The sequence below is a fragment of the Cervus elaphus genome, chromosome 27 (genome assembly GCF_910594005.1).
Source record: "Cervus elaphus chromosome 27, mCerEla1.1, whole genome shotgun sequence".
Lineage (NCBI taxonomy): Eukaryota > Metazoa > Chordata > Mammalia > Artiodactyla > Cervidae > Cervus > Cervus elaphus.
The window spans coordinates 8,775,832-8,795,000 of NC_057841.1; the positions used below are offsets into that span (position 1 = coordinate 8,775,832).

General features: G+C 39.4%; 1 protein-coding gene across 3 annotated transcripts in view; it reads right to left on the bottom strand.

Annotated features, from left to right (window-relative positions):
* Window positions 1-19,169, bottom strand: part of ZNF407 (zinc finger protein 407) — a 373,222-nt gene that overhangs the window by 132,034 nt on the left and 222,019 nt on the right. For all 3 annotated transcript variants that reach the window (XM_043889302.1, XM_043889304.1, XM_043889303.1), the window contains exons 6-7: window positions 18,225-18,308; window positions 12,050-12,170 (exon numbers count right to left, since the gene is read on the bottom strand). In XM_043889302.1, the coding sequence (XP_043745237.1) occupies window positions 12,050-12,170; window positions 18,225-18,308 (205 nt within the window). The remainder of the gene's footprint in view (window positions 1-12,049; window positions 12,171-18,224; window positions 18,309-19,169) is intronic.

The window sequence follows — 19,169 nt, forward strand, 5'->3', positions numbered from 1 at the left end:
TTTCTGGCCAGAGGGAATAGTGAGCTTCCCTGTCTTTGCAAAGCTCTTGAAAGGCTCTTCCCAGACTCTCTTTTCCTTACGAACCTCTCTGAGTTAAGTGTATATTTACAGAAGATTTAAAACACATATTTTATTCACGTTGTTCAATTGAGCCCTACCAAGCAGCATTTCAACCTACCATAATTCCAGAGCTTCGTGATCACTTTTGAAGAAAAACTTAAGAGAATCACTGATGACAAGGGGGCCACTGAGTTTATTTAATAACCTATGTCCATTTTTACAAAATTGCTCCATGTAATGCATTTAAAAATCATAACCGGTTCATTTCAGTCACCGCACACAATGCCTCCCTTTGTCCCTTGTAAGTCTCTCAAATGTCTTATTTTAAAGGAATATATAGTACTCCCGGAAGACACTTCCCCATTTCTATTCTCTTCGACTCCTGCGAGCCCTTGTTCTGTGTGATAAGGCAATCTCCTCCGGGATCGGCGCCGTGTAGTTTCGCACCACGAGTGACAAGGACTCGACTTGAATAACTGCTGTGCGCAGGTTGTAATTATGTCAGCTGGAGTGTTGAACAAGGGGACTGATTAATGGGAGCCCGGGCCCAGGCGCAGTCCCTATCAAAACCTCCACGCAGGCCAGCAGTGGGGACGGGTTAAAGCAGAAAGACAAAACATGCTGCATCGTCCATGATAGATGAATTGCTCCAACAGTCTTCAGGCAGATGTTCCGGGACAGTATAATATACAATTACTCTGCCTTATCACTTTCCCAGGGACAATAAAGCTTCCCCCTTCTATAGCTCATGTGAGTGAAGGCAGAATCCGTTTCACTTTTACAGCACCGACTCACTTATCACGGCGCCTTGATTGTGCTTTTACGGCTAAAGCAAACATATATTCCACCTTTAAACCAAAAAAAGAGCCGTAAGAATAAAGCTGGAGCCTTGTTTTGAATCTCTTTTACATCAGAACACACAATGCTTTAGAAGGCTGTTGTGTTAAAAATGGATAGAAGGAAGGTAGTATACGTGTGTGTGGGTATGTAGTTGAAAACAAAGCACATACGACAAGAAGAAAGATTTGGATTGTGTAACTTTATATTCATAACGTTGTTTACACAGCTCACACGAAATCATTAATTGGGAGACACACGTAACTTTATGTGTGTGTGTACCTATATATATGCTGATATTGTCCATATATTTCCCAGGCACACAGCTCCTTGAGTCTGAGGGTACACTTCCAACGACACACTTACTCACTGCCACTCCTGGGTCGTGTCTTTGAGAACCTTCTTCCTCAAGAAAGCTGTGTTAGCCAATAGGACGGAAGCTGCCCCAGCCAATAGGACGGAAGCTGCCCCAACCGTTTCAATAACACATTGTAGCCAGTGCTAAAATGAACCTACCTCAGGGGGACTACGCTGATCAATTCTATTACCTTTATGTACTCACAGAAATGGTGCCAAAAATTTATGGCAAGATGTCCTGAACTATCTCAATTTGCAAAGGGAAAAGCGCTTTTCATTTTTAAAGGTGAAAGACAAGCTAAAACCAAATTCTGAGATGCAGCCATAACCCTCCTATGGAACTGGAATTTATAATAAAACAAAGAAGCGAAAATTCCTATAGAATCAAAGGAAACCCAAACAGAACGCGAGTGAATGCAAAAGAAAAGCATGCATCAACCTGCGGGGCAGTATAGATGACTTATTTCCACTTTTTAGTGGTTTAGTGCAACTGACACCAACACTCAGCAGTTATAATCCGCCCTAAGTCATGGAAACAAATCATGCACCCTATCTCACCCCGCGGAGTGATATATTCGCTTCTCTTTCCAAGCCATACACACACTAACTCCCCTGCCGCATGGTCCTCATTATGACGTTTCTCTTGGTAGGACCATTCCAGTCAAGTTACACGTTTCTAGAAATATGGCAATTTGAAGAAGGTAGGGATCAATCTAAAATGGGGTGAAACAGAAGTTTTAGTACAAATGACATAAAGAATATAATTAAAGCTGTGATTGGTAAGAGTTATACCATATTTGTGATTACTAATAAAGTCAAACAAATGCAGGTAAAACAAACAGAAAGAGTTGTAAATACACATGGGGGTCATCACAGTAAATGCCTGTGAGAGTCCACAGACTTCTGACATCACTAGAGGGGCCTGTTAGATGTGCCAGTCTTAGAAAAGTCCGAAACCATGAGCAAAACTGTTTAGAATAAGTCACAGAAAAGAAGACACACTTTAAAAGATGACATTTAAATGACTGTTGGCTAAATGGTCACCCTCAAATGTGCCAAGCAAAATTTTGAATTGTATCTAACAGTCAGAACAGCGCAATCTTTTGTGGAAATAAATTCTCCATAGAAAGCAAATAAAATCCCAGTGACTGGGTGTCTATGTAGGGGAGAGCAGAGCAATCCCATGACACAATTTCTGTGTTGTTTGATTCAAAACTCTGACCACAACAAACCTAAATTTAGCACTATGCAGTGTCCCCAAATGTGGGAGCATTGTCACGGCAGTTGGGCGTAGATGTTCAGAGGTATGAAGCCGGAGTTCTCCAATTCAAGAGAGAGGCACAGCCGATGTTTCAAAATTATTATCAGGGCCCCCAACCTGTCACAAAACCCTCAGCTGACATGGGCCATCTGAGTCGTCAGGTATAGTTAGGCATTTGTTCATTGTCACTATTTCAGCTGGCTCTTTCACCACGGCATGTAAGTATTTAAGTAAGATTTTAAAAGCAATCTTAAGCAAGCAAATGAAAACAAACACTCAGATACAACATGACTGAGCTTTCTGCTCTGGCTTCTCCCCATGGCCTCACCTCTGACCACACGTGTGCCTTCTGCTCCTACCCTGGTGCTGGATCTGGGCTCCCGCAGAAAACCTCTGGGAGCTGAGGCAGGTGTCCTGTCCCGGGGGCTCCTTCCCGCTGCCCAAGGTCCCTTCCACTGCTGGGAGGCTACTGCTCCGTGTCTCCGATACCTGCTCTTTGCCCCGCTGTTTCACCACAGGGAGACACCAATCGCATCAGTGCTTTCAGGTCCATGTACAGCAACACTGACCTACACATTTCCGGGCTCGTCTCCATGTGGGCATCCATGGGCCTTTCAAAGTCATTTCAAAGCCAACCCACACTCATCATCACTTTGCCAAAGGGATCTCTCTCCTCCAGGGGTGAGAACCTGGTGAGTGGCCGCTGCTCGCCGAGCAGCCCTGGCTGAGGCATCAGCAGGATGGCGTGCATCTTTCTGTCACTCGGTCCTCAAAGTCACCCACTTGGTCACCATGTTCGCCCTCCTGACAAGCGCTGAGATCAGCCTCTCTCCAACCCATTATGGCTACCACGTTGGTTTAAGGTTAGTTACTTATTACTTCTGCCTGCACCTTCGCAATTGTCTTTCAGATGCTCTCCCAACTTCTGCTGTGTCCCTCTCTGGCTCCTCATTTGTACCGCATCAGTGACTATTGCAAAGCAAAATATGAATATGTCAGTTTCCTCCTTAATATTCTCCACTATCTACACACTCACTGCCTTTGGGGTAAGAAGCAAACATCTGGGGACTCAGCCCCCAGGATGTCCTGCCCCCATCCCCACACAATCCCACAGGCCCTACAGTCCAGGCTTGCTGATGGGAGAAGACAATCTAAAACCAAGCGAAAAACATAATTTGGGAGTGGGAAGTGGGGCAGAACTCTACTTTTTATTAAAGTAAAGCTATTTGAGGTTTTTAGAACAAAACAAATTTCTCAGATTTAAGTGCCAACCAATTTCTACCTCAAATAATTAAATCTAAGAGATTAACTGATTTACTTAAGCACAAGCAAGCACTAAAAACTTATCACTTTTTTTCTCTATGGAAAACTCTAATTTGTTTTATGACATTTCATGTATTTCTTAAAAGTTGTAACTCAAGATGAAAAAACACAAACAAGAAAGAAAGGACTGAGTATATTTAGCCAACTTGCTTCTCACAAGTAGGAAAAAGTCAACAGAGGATTTGCGCCACATCCTCTTAATTAACAAAAGAAAGATGTGCGAGAGAGGAAAGATGTCATCTTGTCTTTACAGACATTCTTAACCTAAAGCCAAAACGTGCACTGTGCTACCAAGACGACAGCATCTTATTCCACTCAAGGGCTCTGATGTCTAGAAGGCATGCTGATAGAGAAGCTTGCTCATATACACACTGCATCCCCATTTCCTGCTCATTCCAAGGTTTTCTTTCTCTTCTTTCCTTTCTTTCTTTCAGGATTTTTTTTTTAAACAGTCCCTAGAGGGTCAATATTTCAGAATACGTTGAAACAAAGGATCCAAAACCAAAATGAAATAACTAATATCTTGGCATTCTCACTGAACTCATGACAGGTGGTAAAACTGCTATACACCTCAAAGGTATCCTGTTCTATTATTTTCTCTCGACTCCACAACTGAGTTTGTGAAATTCAACCACACAACCAGAAGGGTGTGCCTAATGTTCTTCCAACTGTTGTTCTAGATAATCCTGGTGATTACAGAGTTTTCCTAACAAGCTGTACATTGTATGAGCCTCCACTGCCAGGAGATATAGATAGTTACACTGTGAAGTGTTTTGTTGTGTGATAATAGCTCTAGTGTCTGAGGAATAACTTATTATGCAAGAGATTATTGCCCAAAAAAATATTTTCTATTTTTTTCATCTCTAAGGCCTTTCTTTCTACCACAATATATACAGATATATCTAACTACCACCCGAGGGACTGTCCATAGCAATTCCTTGTAGAAAGACCATCCCCAAAGATAGCTCTGGTCCTTCTATAATGACTGGATGTGGGATTCAGAGCCAGCAGGTTAAATAAACATGTTTATCTGGATTCTACTTTAAGAGATAGCAAAGGGAATGTATGGTCACTTTGTGTTCAAAACGGCTCTTCTAATTAATCTGTGATCTCAATGCCTATTTCAGCTACATCAACAAACAAAACAACTTAAAACTTGTGTGATAAACAAAACAAATTACCTGAGACTTCTCCCTTTTAAAGGCATATGAACCAATTTGTAATTTTTAATACTATGGAATCTATTTGTTTTTAGGTCTACAGATTTTTTTTATACATTTAAGTATAAATGTATAAGTATATAAGTATAAAACTCATTTAAGAGTTTTGTCAGATGAAAATTAAGTTACCAACAGTAACTAAAGGCCTGACATAAATACTGTGCTATATTAGCACATAGGCTTAGACAAAAATTTTTAAAAGTCTGTGTAGTTGGGTGTCTTAGGGCAGACAAGAAAAGTTTGAGTAAAATATGCTACAGATAAAAATAACATTAGTTATATACATTACAGAAAATACAAAGCCAAATCAAAACTATAGTTAGAACTATTGAGAATTTTTTTTTAATTCACTAACGAAACAGAAAATTAGGAGATATTTGTTCAGAAAGAATTTAACTTCTACTGAAACAGAAATGCTAGGAATAAAAAAATACACATACATACACTCCGACTTTCATAATTAAGACAGAAAAACCTGAAAATACAATTATGCTTCTTGTTAGGGAAACCCTCAAAAGATGTCATGGAAACTTACAGAAACACCTACTTCACGAGAAAGTTCACACCTCCAGAAAGTCCCACCTTGACACCTGCTAGGAGAATCTTCCTAACCAACATTTACGCTGCCAATGACCAAATTCGGTTCCACAAGCCAGCCATGCACTGACATCTACCTGTGAGTCACTGAACTGTGTGCAGGTGGCGAGAAGGAGGGGGCCTTCCGCCAGGACGGGCACCACACACAGCAGAGCAGACACATCGAGCTGCCAGGAAACACTGACCACAGACCGAGGAGAGCCTTGGAGTCACATCCCAAGGGAAGTCTGCAGGGTGACTGGACTTGGAGGCTTTCAATCGAGGACATGGTTCCTCATTCCAGTAATCGGATGAGCAGTACTCTTATTTTAGAAGAGAACAGATCGAACCCAGGTCTCCCACACTGCAGGTGGATTCTTTACCAGCTAAGCCACCAGGGAAGCCCAGTAAATATACAGAGAAAACAGACTTGATACAAATGAAATAGTACTGACTGGTATGTTTTATTTATTTCTGTTTTATTTGTTTTTGGTGAGAATATTTAAGTTCTAGTCTCTTCACTAATTCCAAGTATTCAAAATACTTAATCACTGATTGCCATCATGCAGTACATTAGCTCTTCAGACCTTATTAGTCTGGTAACTGAAAGTTTATACCCTTTTACCCACCTCTCCCTCCTTCACTCACTCCCTAGCAACTACTTCTCTGCTTTCTTTTTTTTTTTTTTTAAGATTCCACACATTAAGTGATATCATGCAATACTAGTCTTTCTTTGTCTGGTTTATTCCACCGACAAAAATAGTTTTCAATTTGAATTTTGTTGTGATATAACTAGGCTTTTGGCATCGGTCAAATTGCTTCAACTATAAATTTTATCTATTATGAATACTAGATATTTTCATTCAATTATTTTTAGGTAATATCATTATTCTTTAACAACTTCAATGTCACCCAAAAGAAACAAATGCTACCTCTGATTGTTCAGCAAAAGAAACAAGTGCTGTTCATTTTGGTACATATAATTCCCCTTCTCTCTCAGTATAAATGCTGTTCTGCTACAAAGACAAAAACCTATTTTTTCTCCTTGGTATTATTCAGGGCAAACCCAAGTTGGACCCACCCACTGCTTCTCCATTACTGCCTATGAACCTGCACAGGAAGCCAAAGGAGAACTGGAACCCTTGGGGAGTCCCCCACAGGGAGGTGGCGATCCCTGTGGAGTAAGTCCTCCAGCCAGGATGCTATGAAGGGCAGAGCAATGATCCATCATACGTGAGGCCTTAGCACCTTCTTACTTAGTGAAGCGTAATACACGTGAAATGTTAAACGGTTTTATTTGACAAAAATTTTCTAGGACACACACACACATACTTCAAATGGTTGTGACAGACACTAAATTCTACCTAGTCCAGTCACATGTGTAAAAACTTAGCGAATTTGATCATAAGAAACATTAAACAAAGTATTTAGAAGAGTAATAAAAGAGATGTTGGGGATATCACAGAAAGCACATTTCTTGTTGAGACTCCACTACTTGGGTCAAAGGTTACATCAAACATTCTTAGGCTGCTCTCATCCAAAAGGAATGAAAACTCTTCTTGAGATCAAAACCTCATATATTAATGATTCTATGGAATACATCAGCCAAGGGTAAGTAAGCCATCAAAGCAAGAAAACGAATCAAAGTGTATGCCCAAGTTCAGCAAAGAAAGAAGGGTAAATTGTTAATATGAGGCAGGAATTATAATTTTTATTCCTCAGCTCTATGATATGTCATATTTCTAACTGAAGTTAAAATTTCAAATAATAATAAAAATAGTGAATAAAATAAAAAAGTAGAACAGTAAAAAGTTTTTTAAAGTGCGTAACACTGGAAGTATTAAGGCATACAGCTGAGGAAAAATCTGTCTTAGGAAACAGTGAACATGTTCCAAGATCAATAACAGAGACGTAGTAAGTAAATGATCAAACTGGTGGAGTCTGGCCTCAACTTGGTTTTCTTTAATTTACTAAATGACATTCAAAGTATAATATAAGATTATCCTTAATATTTTTAATACTGCAGACAGTATTTTGCGTTACATTTTATGACTTATCAGTGGTTTGTGCATTTATGGTTAATATGCATTTACTGCATTTTCTCTATAAATCTTAAAAAATGGAAGCCAATGAGAAGGTGAGTTTCATGTAAAAAAAAGCCCAATTATGGCCAACACAGTGCAAGTCATCTAATCTCATGTGAAGCCAGCACGATCAGTGAAACAGAGTGTAGCTCAATATTAATAAACTCCATGGGGAAATAAGGATTTACATTATTAGAAAGGGTACTTAGTATAACATATTAGAATTTTTTTCTATTTCTCTCATTAATATAGAAGTGACAGTTAATATATAACAAAAAACAAAAATATAGAAAAATGTTAGATTGTTTCCAAGTTAATATAGGAAAAAATCTAAAGAATTTCCTGTATAAATAATATGGTAGAACAATACTATGAGTCTAAATTTACACTTCAAAATTTTAATGAATACTAATTAATGGTTCAAAGTTTTGAAGCAATGATGGAATATACTGATCTGTAATGGATTAGAATTTTGGATATTTCAGACAGTAAAAGCTTAGGAAAAGGGTACATGTTTACATCTAAACAGAATGAGATGTCATTGCCTAAATTAATAATGCAAACTTGAAAAATAGCCCCAGGTTCAAAAGACCAATTATAAAATTCTTTTGTAAACAAATCTATATTCACATTTTTCTTGAATAATTATAACTACTAGTATTTCTCCACTAATGTTCAATTTATAAAATGAAAAAATATATTTTCTAATGAAATTTAAATAATACTTTCATTTCTAATGATGGCAACTTACCTGCAAATAAGCACTAGTAACGACAATGATAGAAATAGTCTACAGGAATAACTTATCTATTTATATTAAGCAGAAAAAAATCTAAATATAAAAAAGTATTTAAATATTTCAAGCAACAAAATATTATGAAAAGGCAGTGAAAAGACAAATATGACCACATCTTCTCAGGAAATATGTGATCATCTTATACACATTTTTATTCTATAGAAATCACACACACTCCAATTTATTTACTTTGTGAAAGAAGATACTTTCTTTGTTGTTGTGAGGTAGACCTGGTAAGCAGTTTGTTCTTCCTATGCTGTGTAGCTAAAACAGTCTTTATGAAGTTAACCATATGCTCATTTAGAAATCTTATTTTCATCAGTAAGAAAACAAAAAGATCTGCTGAAAAGCCTAGATTTCATTCACAGTCCCTAACTTTAAGAGTATTCACATATTTGGAAATTTTTTTTTTTTACTTCTGGTCAAGTTAACTGGTCTTTGTCTATTTAGTGAAAGTAAATCTAACCATGTATGCACAGAAGATAAAACTGTCATATGAACAGAAACTGTTCAAATTATTTACTTCCAATAACATTCAATTTAAAAGGTTTAAATGAAGACAAAATCACCATTTTATCAAGGACTTACAGCATTTCGAAGGAAATTTGATAGTGATCACTAGACATAAATGTCCTGAGTGTTAATTCACAGGACAGTAACAACAGTCTTAGAATACGCCAGCTCCTCTTCTCACCGGGCTTACAGAGGTATGGACTGGATGGGATCCAGTTGGCTCAAACACACTGCTCAGTGGAAGTGATGCTGTTTCAAGGAGGTAACTCAACTAGGGGGACAAATAGTATGGCCTCAGCCTTGGCAAAAGTATAATACGATTTCACACCAAGAAAGCCTAACATACTTAGAAATATGTTTCTGCATACAGAGACCCAACCAAAACACGGTACCAAGCAGCAAAACAAAATTCACACCCCCATCTTGGTACCAACAGCCTGAAATCCTACATCCACAAATTTCCTCCCAAAAAAATCATATACTATGCACAAAGATCTAGATTAAAGTACTTTTGGAGCAAAGACCTGAAAATTGCATAACTGTCTAAAAATTAAGTTATTACTGTTATCAATCTAACTTGAGGCCATGTAAGTATTAAAATTACTGAAGGAAAGATGAAGGAAAGAGCGGTTTTCAGACCAGATCTTTTGAAAGTTTAAGGTATTTCAGCCATTACCTAATGATTGACTTTTTTTAACTTGAAAAAATGTTAAAGGAAAAAAATCCATCATGGCAAGGATTATAAATAAATTTGAACACACTAACAACCTTCAGGGCACTGAAACTCTTGCATTACCTCACTGAACAGTATCTTGAAATGGTCAGGTCAAGTAAAGCCTACAGCCACCTGAAGTCCCAACCTGAGATAAGAGTGAAAACAAGGGCTCTGGATACGTGATCTCAGTCTGTTCCTACCATACGTCAGCAGCAATTCTGTAAACTGGTACTCAAACCACGTGTCTTTCACAAACGAGTAAGAGGCTGAACGACCTCCATGGAGCCCAAGTTCATGACTACCCAGCCCTGCTGAGTGCTCCCTCCGAAGTCACAAACAGGACACGGAGGTTAATGCAACAGCAACTGTAAGCAATAACTTCTCCCACTGGAACACTTTCTGCTTATCAAGAGTCTTCTATGGTATTTGTCAGTGCTATAGTAAGTGACTACTACAGAGTGCAGCTCTGAAATCTGTAACTGGTAGATCCCATTTTTATCTATTTTATATATGGGGTCTGTATAAGATCGTGTCTAAAGTGATAGTTCTGCAACTTAAAAATTATAGTTTGAAACCACAGTTATACAGGATAAATGAAACAAGGTGGTTATACAATTTAAGTGTGAAAATTAAAATTGATCATGAAATAAACAACTAGAAAAAAAAAAGAGATTCAAAATTTAGACATAAAGTGCCGACTGAAAGAATAAAATCCTAACAGCTAAAAGTGATAATCACGGACTCAATGGACATGAGTTTGACAAACTCTGGGACATAGTGAAGGACAGGAAAGCCTGGTGTGCTGCAGTCCACAGGGTTGCAAAGAGTGGGTCACAACTTAAGAGACTGAACAAGAGTTATAATTAAGGGAAATTTTATATAAATTTGTAATTGCTTCCATGTTTTGTAGGAAAGGCAACTACAACATAATCTCTTTAATAAAAAAAATAGCATTTAATACAGCTTGCTTTTTAAAGAAGTCATATTCTCAGAGTCTTAGAATTTCTATGCCTATCTCTAACTGGATCAACATTTTACCAAATTTCAAAGATATACCAGTTTAGCGTTAGGCAAAAAACAGAACTGACAAAACATTGAATAAATGAATAATTGATGAATGAAATATATCTGTAATATCTCTATACTATTAGATGACCTTTGACATAAAACTTAATGCAATAATGAGGCTAATAATGGAGATTGTGGCAATATATTTACTGAATGCACAGGCTACATCTGCAGGAGTAACAAAAATCTATGTTTTTACAAAGTCTGCAGGTTAAGGTAGAGATTCTAATATGTCACAAAGGCAGGATGCACTGAAGAACTGCCCTCAGTGCTTCCACATCTCCATGCACAACGGGTCCATGAGACCTCCAGCCCCACAGTCTGGCTGATGGAGGCCCTAGGAAGATGGCCCTCGGCTGAATGCACACCCCGTGATGTCTCACAGGCCACAGTGAGCTCAGAGCACGCTCACAGCCTCCCTGTGTAATCCAGTCACAACCCACATGTCCACTGCCCTATCCCCCACGCCCTGGCGGCACGGAGCTTGTCACAGAGTAAAAGGGTCACCCCCCCACTCCTGCCTCTGCACACCTGTGCCCTGCGGCCTCCGTGAAGTCACTCTGCAACCTGGCAGACGACAGCCACTGAGGCGTTCGCGAATGGATAGAGCACTCATCACCACCATGCTCTCAGCATGAGAAAGCCACACTGAGCTGAACCACCAGCATCCATGTGGAACACTCACGTGTCTGAAAGTTCTACATCTTCTAACCTGTGGCTGAAAGACTCTCTACTCTAGCAGGACTGAGCTTGCTCCTTCTCTATGCACTCCCCTGGCCTTTTTAAGTGACACCAAACTCTACAAGCATTTACAAAACATTAATACAAGACGCCCATTATGCTACAATACCCTTAAAGGCAGAAAACATCTCTCACGTTATCTTCACTGTCTAAATGAGTGCCTCACTCACAGTAGCTGAGATGCCATGGGTGTTGAATTGATTGGATGGTTCCTTACTTTGAGCAAAGAAAGAAAATCACTTGAAAGTCAGGTGCACCAATGGATTATAAAACCAAAATGTTAAGATTATAAAAAATGTAAAGAGAACTTTACATTTTTAAAGAGAGTCACCAAAACTACGTGGTGTGATAAACTCCCAACATAATATGCAAATCATGTTTAAATCATTGTAATTCATGCTAATCAAAAAAAACAAATTCGCTGATGGTGACTTCAGCAGGATTTTCCCCCACCATGATGCCTCACGTGACTACACCCGCTTCACAATGACCCGTTACCTGTAGTCACACCAGGGGCACCTGTAGGGCTTCTCTCCCGTGTGCACCCGCTTGTGCCGCGTCAGGTGAGACTGCGTCGTGGAAGCAAAGTTACACTCGTCACATTTGAAGGGTTTTTCTCCTGTAATAAATCAAAAAGGGTTGTACATTCCAATTACAAAAATCGAAAATGAAGAGCTTAATCTGTTATTGACAATTGAAAAGACATTTTTTTCCATGAAATTTTAAGATCACACATATGTAGGATTGTTGAACATTTGTTTGTAGAGTAAGAAAGAAGATACCATTAATTTTTATTTCTCTATTAGAACAGAAGGAAGATATAGATCATGTATTCAAACATAACTTACACAAGTAGGAATCTAAATTGCCTAATCTAAACAGAAACGCAAAGTACTCATTCATATAAAAATATAAATATCTGGTTTCACACTGGAATTTGGAATCCTTTAACACACTATGTTAGATTAGAGCCATTATAAAAGTTTCAGTGAGCTTAAAAACCACAGAAAAATATGTAACAAAAATATACTTTGAATACTCAGTGTAAAACTTAACTAAAATCCTGAAATTAAATACAAAGAAAAAATAAAACCAAGCTACAAATTGACACCAATTTAAAAACTTTTAGAAGTAAAGAGAAATTACAATTCACTAAGTTGAGTAAAGAGGCCTCAAAGAAACATTTGACATAATACTTAACAGCACCATAAACTTCCTTGTGTAGACACACCAGTGTGTGTGCTAAGTCACTCAGTCATGTCCAACTCTTCTGTGACCTCACAGACTGCAGCCCTCCAGGTTCCTCTGTCCATGGGATTTCCCAGACAAGAATACTGGAGTGGGTTGTCATTTCCTCCTCCAGGGGATCAACCCAGGGATCAAACCCTTGTCTCCTGGGTCTCCTGCATTGGCAGGTGGATTCTTTACCGCTGAGCGGCCACAGAAGCTTAGACACAGCAGCTTCATTTGCAGACACAGTTCAGCCCTGGGGTGGTTAAGGCCTGCTCAGGACTCACACCTCTCTGAATGATACCTTTTTCTCCGCACACACAAACTTAAAGAAGTCAGGTCTGATCAGTTTTTATAATTTCACTAGCTACACTGGCTGGTGAGTGCCTGAGATGGGTGATTCCATTTTCATTAGTGTAAATTTAAACTTAAAAACTGATATTGAACTCACTTGTTAAAAAAAATGTTTTAAGTCTGGAACAGCTTGGGAAAGAGAATATACTTTTCAATATGTGAATTTTATCATAACTTAAACAGGGATAATGAATTTTAGAGAAAAAATTGGCCTCTGTCTTGAGATGTGCTACAAGTGCAAAATACACACAAAATTTCAAACTCCTGGGGGGAGGGGGTGGTGGTGGCATGGGGGAGATAAAACAGGAAAGAACATTATATTGACTTCATGTTGAAGTGATAATGATTTACACAGATCTGGTTGGATTATCTATTTATAAAATATAATTTCACCTACTACTTTTTCCTGTATGACTACCAGGCAACTTAAAAGATGTGTGAAACTCACATTATGTACGAACTAGAGAAAACCTTACCACCTCTTCCCCAAAATCACAGTTGTGATATTCACAAATGCTCTTGTCAATTGACGGTTTTCCTAAGAAACTTTACACATCAGTTCAGTTCAGTTCAGTCACTCAGTCGTGTCTGACTCTTTGCGACCCCATGAATCGCAGCACGCCAGGCCTCCCTGTCCATCACCAACTAGGATGGATTAATTTTACATATATTCAATACTCTACTTATTTCTCATGTTTTCATTAATAGTTTTATAAGTATACTAGCATATAGGAAATAAGCGATGAAAGAACTTGGTTTACAATTACTCTGCATCTATTTAGCCAGCCAACAGCTCTACGTCTGCTTGAAAATCAAGAGTGTTTAGAAATACATCCTACATTCTCCTGTTTGTATGGCCCTGTTCATAGCTGTGGAATATTTAGTGAATGCATACACATTTCATCTGACGGTATTTGTCTGTCACTGCAGCCCAGGGCAGTAGTTAGAGGAGATAAAAGGACTTCAATCCCAATTCAGGTTTCTTCGTATTTCACTCCCTACCTGGTAACCCCTGAGCAAGACCAGGAGGATAAGACACCAAACACAGACAATAGTGAGGATCAAAGCAGTTAAAGCACAGGTCAGACACTTGGCAGGGTGGCCAATAACCAGTGCTTTCACCGTTACTGGGTTTCTCTGGTGGCTCAAACAGTGAAGAATCTGCCCGCAATGCAGCTGACCCAGGTTTGATCCCTCAGTGGGGAAGATCCTGTGGAGAAGGAAATGGCAACCCACTGCAGCAATCTTGCCTGGAGAACTCCATGGACAGAAGAGCCAGGTGGACTACAGTCCATGGGGTCACCAAGAGTTAGACACAACTGAGCGACTAACACTACACTTCTAGGTCTGTCATAGCTTTCTTTCTAAGGAGCAAACATCTTTTAATTTCAAGGCTGCAGTCACTGTCTGCAGTGATTTTGGAGCACAAGAAAATAAAATCTGTCACTGTTTCCGCTTTTTTTCCCATCTATTTGCCATGAACTGATGGGACCAGATGCCACGATCCTAGGTTTTTGAAAGTCGAGTTTTAAGCCAACTTTTGCACTCTCCTCTTTCATCCTCATCAAGAGGCTCTTCAGTTTCTCTTCGCTTCTTCCATTAGGGTGATGTCATCCGCATATCTGAGGTTGCGGGTACTCCTCCCGGCAATCCTGACCCCAGCTGTGAGTCCTCCAGCCCGGCATTCTGCGCGGTGCCCTCTGCACGGCAGTTAAGTGAGCAGCTGACAGTGCACGGCCTTGTCACGCTCCCTTCGCGGCTCTGAAACACTCCCGTGTTCCATGTCCAGTTCTAACACCTGCTTCTTGACCTGCACACAGGTTTCTCAGGCAATAGGTAAGGTAGTCTGGGATTCCCATCTCTTTAAGAATTTTTCACAATTTGTTGAGATCCACACAGTCAAACTTTTGCATGGTTAATGAAGCAGAGTAGATGTTTTTCTTAACTGTAATAATTTGAAGATCATACGAAACTGACATTGTACTGCAATAAACTATAAACTGTCTCTTTGTATTTAACTTGACAACACAACAAATTAAACTATGTATTAGAAACCTTGAATAATCCATAAGCTGACAGAGAAAAAATATAATGATCTCAAAATAAACTACATAAAATACCAAGCTTCAGCCACTAAGGAAAGGAAGACTTCAGCATGTTTGGGCTCTTGACAGAAGAACTCTGTGTCCATTTACACAGACTACAGTTTATTCAATCTATACATAACAGTTAATCTATAACTCACTGATTCTATTACATGTTCAATACTATTATTGGAATATGCCCATCAGGATCTTCATTTTATCCAGAAATAATCATTTCTTCTGGAAATTTCAGGTAATTTCTTCAAGGAAATATACTTCAGAAATACAGAAGTTTGTTAGTCTCAATAGACAGCTAAATAAATAAGTAAATCAAACTCAATTTCCAGATTGTAAAATTTGAAAGAAAATCATACAAATTTTAAATAAGAATTTCCATTTGGTAATATCTGTGAGTTGCATGAAATGAGACAGGTGCGCTGATTAACGAAAAGTTTCTGATGGACTCGTCAAACTGATTCAGTGCACTGGGAACCGTCCCTCTGAATTCTCTGTCATTCTAAGGCCAGAAGGATCAATAAACCTATGTGTGAAATATTAACTACTTGAGTGATGCTATCTATGAGTCCACAGGGCTCCCTGCATACATCCTGCTGGTGTAACTTCCTTTCCGCCTGGTTCCCTAACCTAAGAGTTCACGGTAGTTTAGATAGAGTCACTTTCCTCCTTTCCTGGACAAGCAGTAATCCTGGGCACAATCACCATCAAGGAACAGTCTGCATCTGAGGCTCCAGTGGCAGAGAGTAAAAGGACAGTGGCACCAGAGTGGCTACAGACCAACAGTGGTGCCCCTTGCGTGCCACCCATCTGTCAGACAGGCCGGCCCTTCCCCTGGAAGTTCACCCTGCATTCCTTTGGGCGGGCTGGTGGTTATTAAGCCGGCCAAGACTCTTCAACTACACGTGAGGATCTGCTCCTGTGCCCTTGAATCAAGGGCCTCTGACAGGTGATAAAAGTAAATCTCGGAATGGAAGATGGTTTGTGTCAGCCCCCTGGACAGCCGGTATTGCAGTGGGGAGTTATTTACGCCATTTGGAACGCTTTTGATACCTACCCCTTTCCAAGCTGATTGTAAGTTGGGTGGGTACTCTGTGGTAAAAAGGTAAACCATGTCAACGAGGACTACATCAGAAAAATACAGATTTCAAATGAACCAAACAAATCTGGCCTTGAAGAAAAGAAAAAAAAGTTGTGTGTTGCTTACATATTATAAATCCAGCATAAAAGCTGAGGGCCTAGACTGAGTTGTAGTAAGCTGTCTGGCTGAAGCAAAGAATCTTAAGAACTGACTTTGGTATTAAAGAATCATGTTTGATTTGTGCCACAGAGGCAGATAAATGCCAAAAAGACAGATGCCTCTGTCTGCGAGACATTGTCCTATATGGTATAAAGTTAATAGCAAAGTAATAAGGAGCCTCTGGACCTGACATAAAATATAAAGTTGTGCCTGCTCGATGCAGGTTCATGATCGATCACCAGTAAATGCCTGTGATCACAGCCTCACCAGCCCCTCTGCGGGGGAAGAGGCGGCGTGGCCATGCTGGTAATGGGCGCACAGGGGGTCCACGACCCCCAGGGCCACGCCAGGGTGAGACGTCGGCATGGCAACAGCTCAGGCATCAAAAAATTCAAAACATTAAGAACCAGAAAACCCCACATGAACACACTCTACCATAAACATTCTCGAGTTCTCCCAAATAGTAGTCAAGGGTGATTGCCATCCATTGGGCTCTTCCGCCATCTCTTACACTGAATCTCTAAATCACTGGGTTCAAAAAATGCGATCATACCTCACGACTGTAAACTTAAAACAGAATTTTCTGTTTACAAAGGTTGAGTTTTCAACATTATGTTAATATTGGACATTTTCCAACTCAATAATAGCCCTTATCCCATATAGAAATTTGAAACATATAAACTTACTATCTAAAAGGAATGGCTAGCATTAATTTTCATTGATCTTATAGATACCATAATGGGCATTAAAGCACCTGTAGCTAACTGTTATACATATCAAGGATCAAAATGCACCATAAACCACGTATTTCATGTATCTTAATTTTATGCCATTTTGAGTATAACTACCAAACTCCACCATTCTCACAGTACCCAGTAAAAATCTAATGCTAAGTTAGAAATTCTATTACTGTATGATTTATCATCTAAACTAGAACACTTGTGAGAGTAAAAAGTAATTCAACTAATAGTTACGAGGGACATCACCAAAACCCAGCACTGTCCCAGGCACGTATAATTCAGAAGTTACTTGTAAGATGTATTACAGCATACCAGTAGGTAATCAACTTTAATAAATGTTTAAAATATTTCATCCTTATGTGTTCTTAACCCAAAGCATTTAGTTTACTTTGTTGAATCACTGCAAATGATCATGGAGGGGGGAAAAAGTGATTTATCTTCAATGTCCTTAGCTATTTAAAGTTGCCTCTTCACTGCTTTCCATTCTTAATCGCAAAAATACCTCAAAAAGGACAGACCTACAACCACATGTGCTTGTTCCAACTGGCAGAGGGACTGCTGGCTACAAGGTCAGGTATTTAGGGAGGCCGAGACACAGGTGGGAAGGCAGGGTTCTAGGTGAGCAGGTGAGAAGCGCCTAAGAGGTGGGCTGAGCAGGAACACAGACAGGAGAGACTGACTGAGAGGAGGCAAGCGTTGAGAGGAAAGCAGATGCCCCGGCCTCACACAGCACCCGAGGCAGGCTCCTGACCACAGAGATGTGTCTGGGATACCCTCAGACACTCTTTCCCTCCTGTTTAACCTGAACTGACAGAGGACACCTGATCCCCCAAACTCGAAATAGGCCTACTTCATAGATATATAAAGGCAGATGAATTAAAATCTTATTCAAGCAGAATTTTCAGTAGACCCTCAAGTACACAGATTTACACAAATCGGGAACACAGGTTGTGGAGGACCAGGAAGGAATGCTGGGCCCAAGGGCCCTGGGGCGGGGCAGCCACACTGACCTGTGTGCTGCCTGCGATGCTTGGTGAGGGCGTGCCGGGTCCCGCCCGCAAAGCCACAGAGGTCACACAGGAACGACTTCTCGCCTGTTGCAACAATAAACAGATGAGGGACTGCGGAGGTCACAGATCATTAAAACATATCTATCAAGGCTTTCAGGGTTACTAATTCCTCCAATCAAATGTTTCCATGTAAATATGTCAAATGGGAATGAAATTACCACTGCGGTTTATTGACTGTGATAAAATCTGAAAAGCACCACTGAACATAATTACATACTTGTCAGACCCATAAAAATTAGCTTTATTATCAATGGAATGGTTTTGTACAACTTCATTTCTGGTAGATGTCTTCCAGATGGGGCTGCTTTATGCACTTGAACAGTTTTTATGCATATCCTGATTTTTTACAATTCCCATACATCTGGCCTTTCTGGGCTGACTAAAGATTGCTTGGAATGGTTAATATACAGTATACATGATTCTGCTTAAATAAAACATATTGAATTTTCTAACAACTGAAGGAGATTGAATCGGTTTTACCCGAACCTGAGTCTTCTTTAATAACTTCCTACTTAAAAATATGAATTAAATGGTTTCTCCGAATATATTGAAGATCCCAAGGAACAGTAAAATCTACATTACTCAATATCAATGGCAGTTCAGTGCTGTTTATGTTTCTCGAACTTTCATGACATAAAAAAAAAGGAAGTCTGGGGATTGTTAAAGAAATTGTATAAAAACTCCTAACATTATCTTTAATGATAACTCTTGACTGGAAAACTATTCAACAATTAGGGACACATTTGGTGGACTTCATATTAGTTAAAAATGTATACAAGCTCATTTTTTAAACCATTTTATACAAGGTAACATTCTGCCCTGCAGTTTATAAATGCAACCTCTCTCTCTCTCTTCTACAGTATATTCAAGCAATAAGTGCTGGCA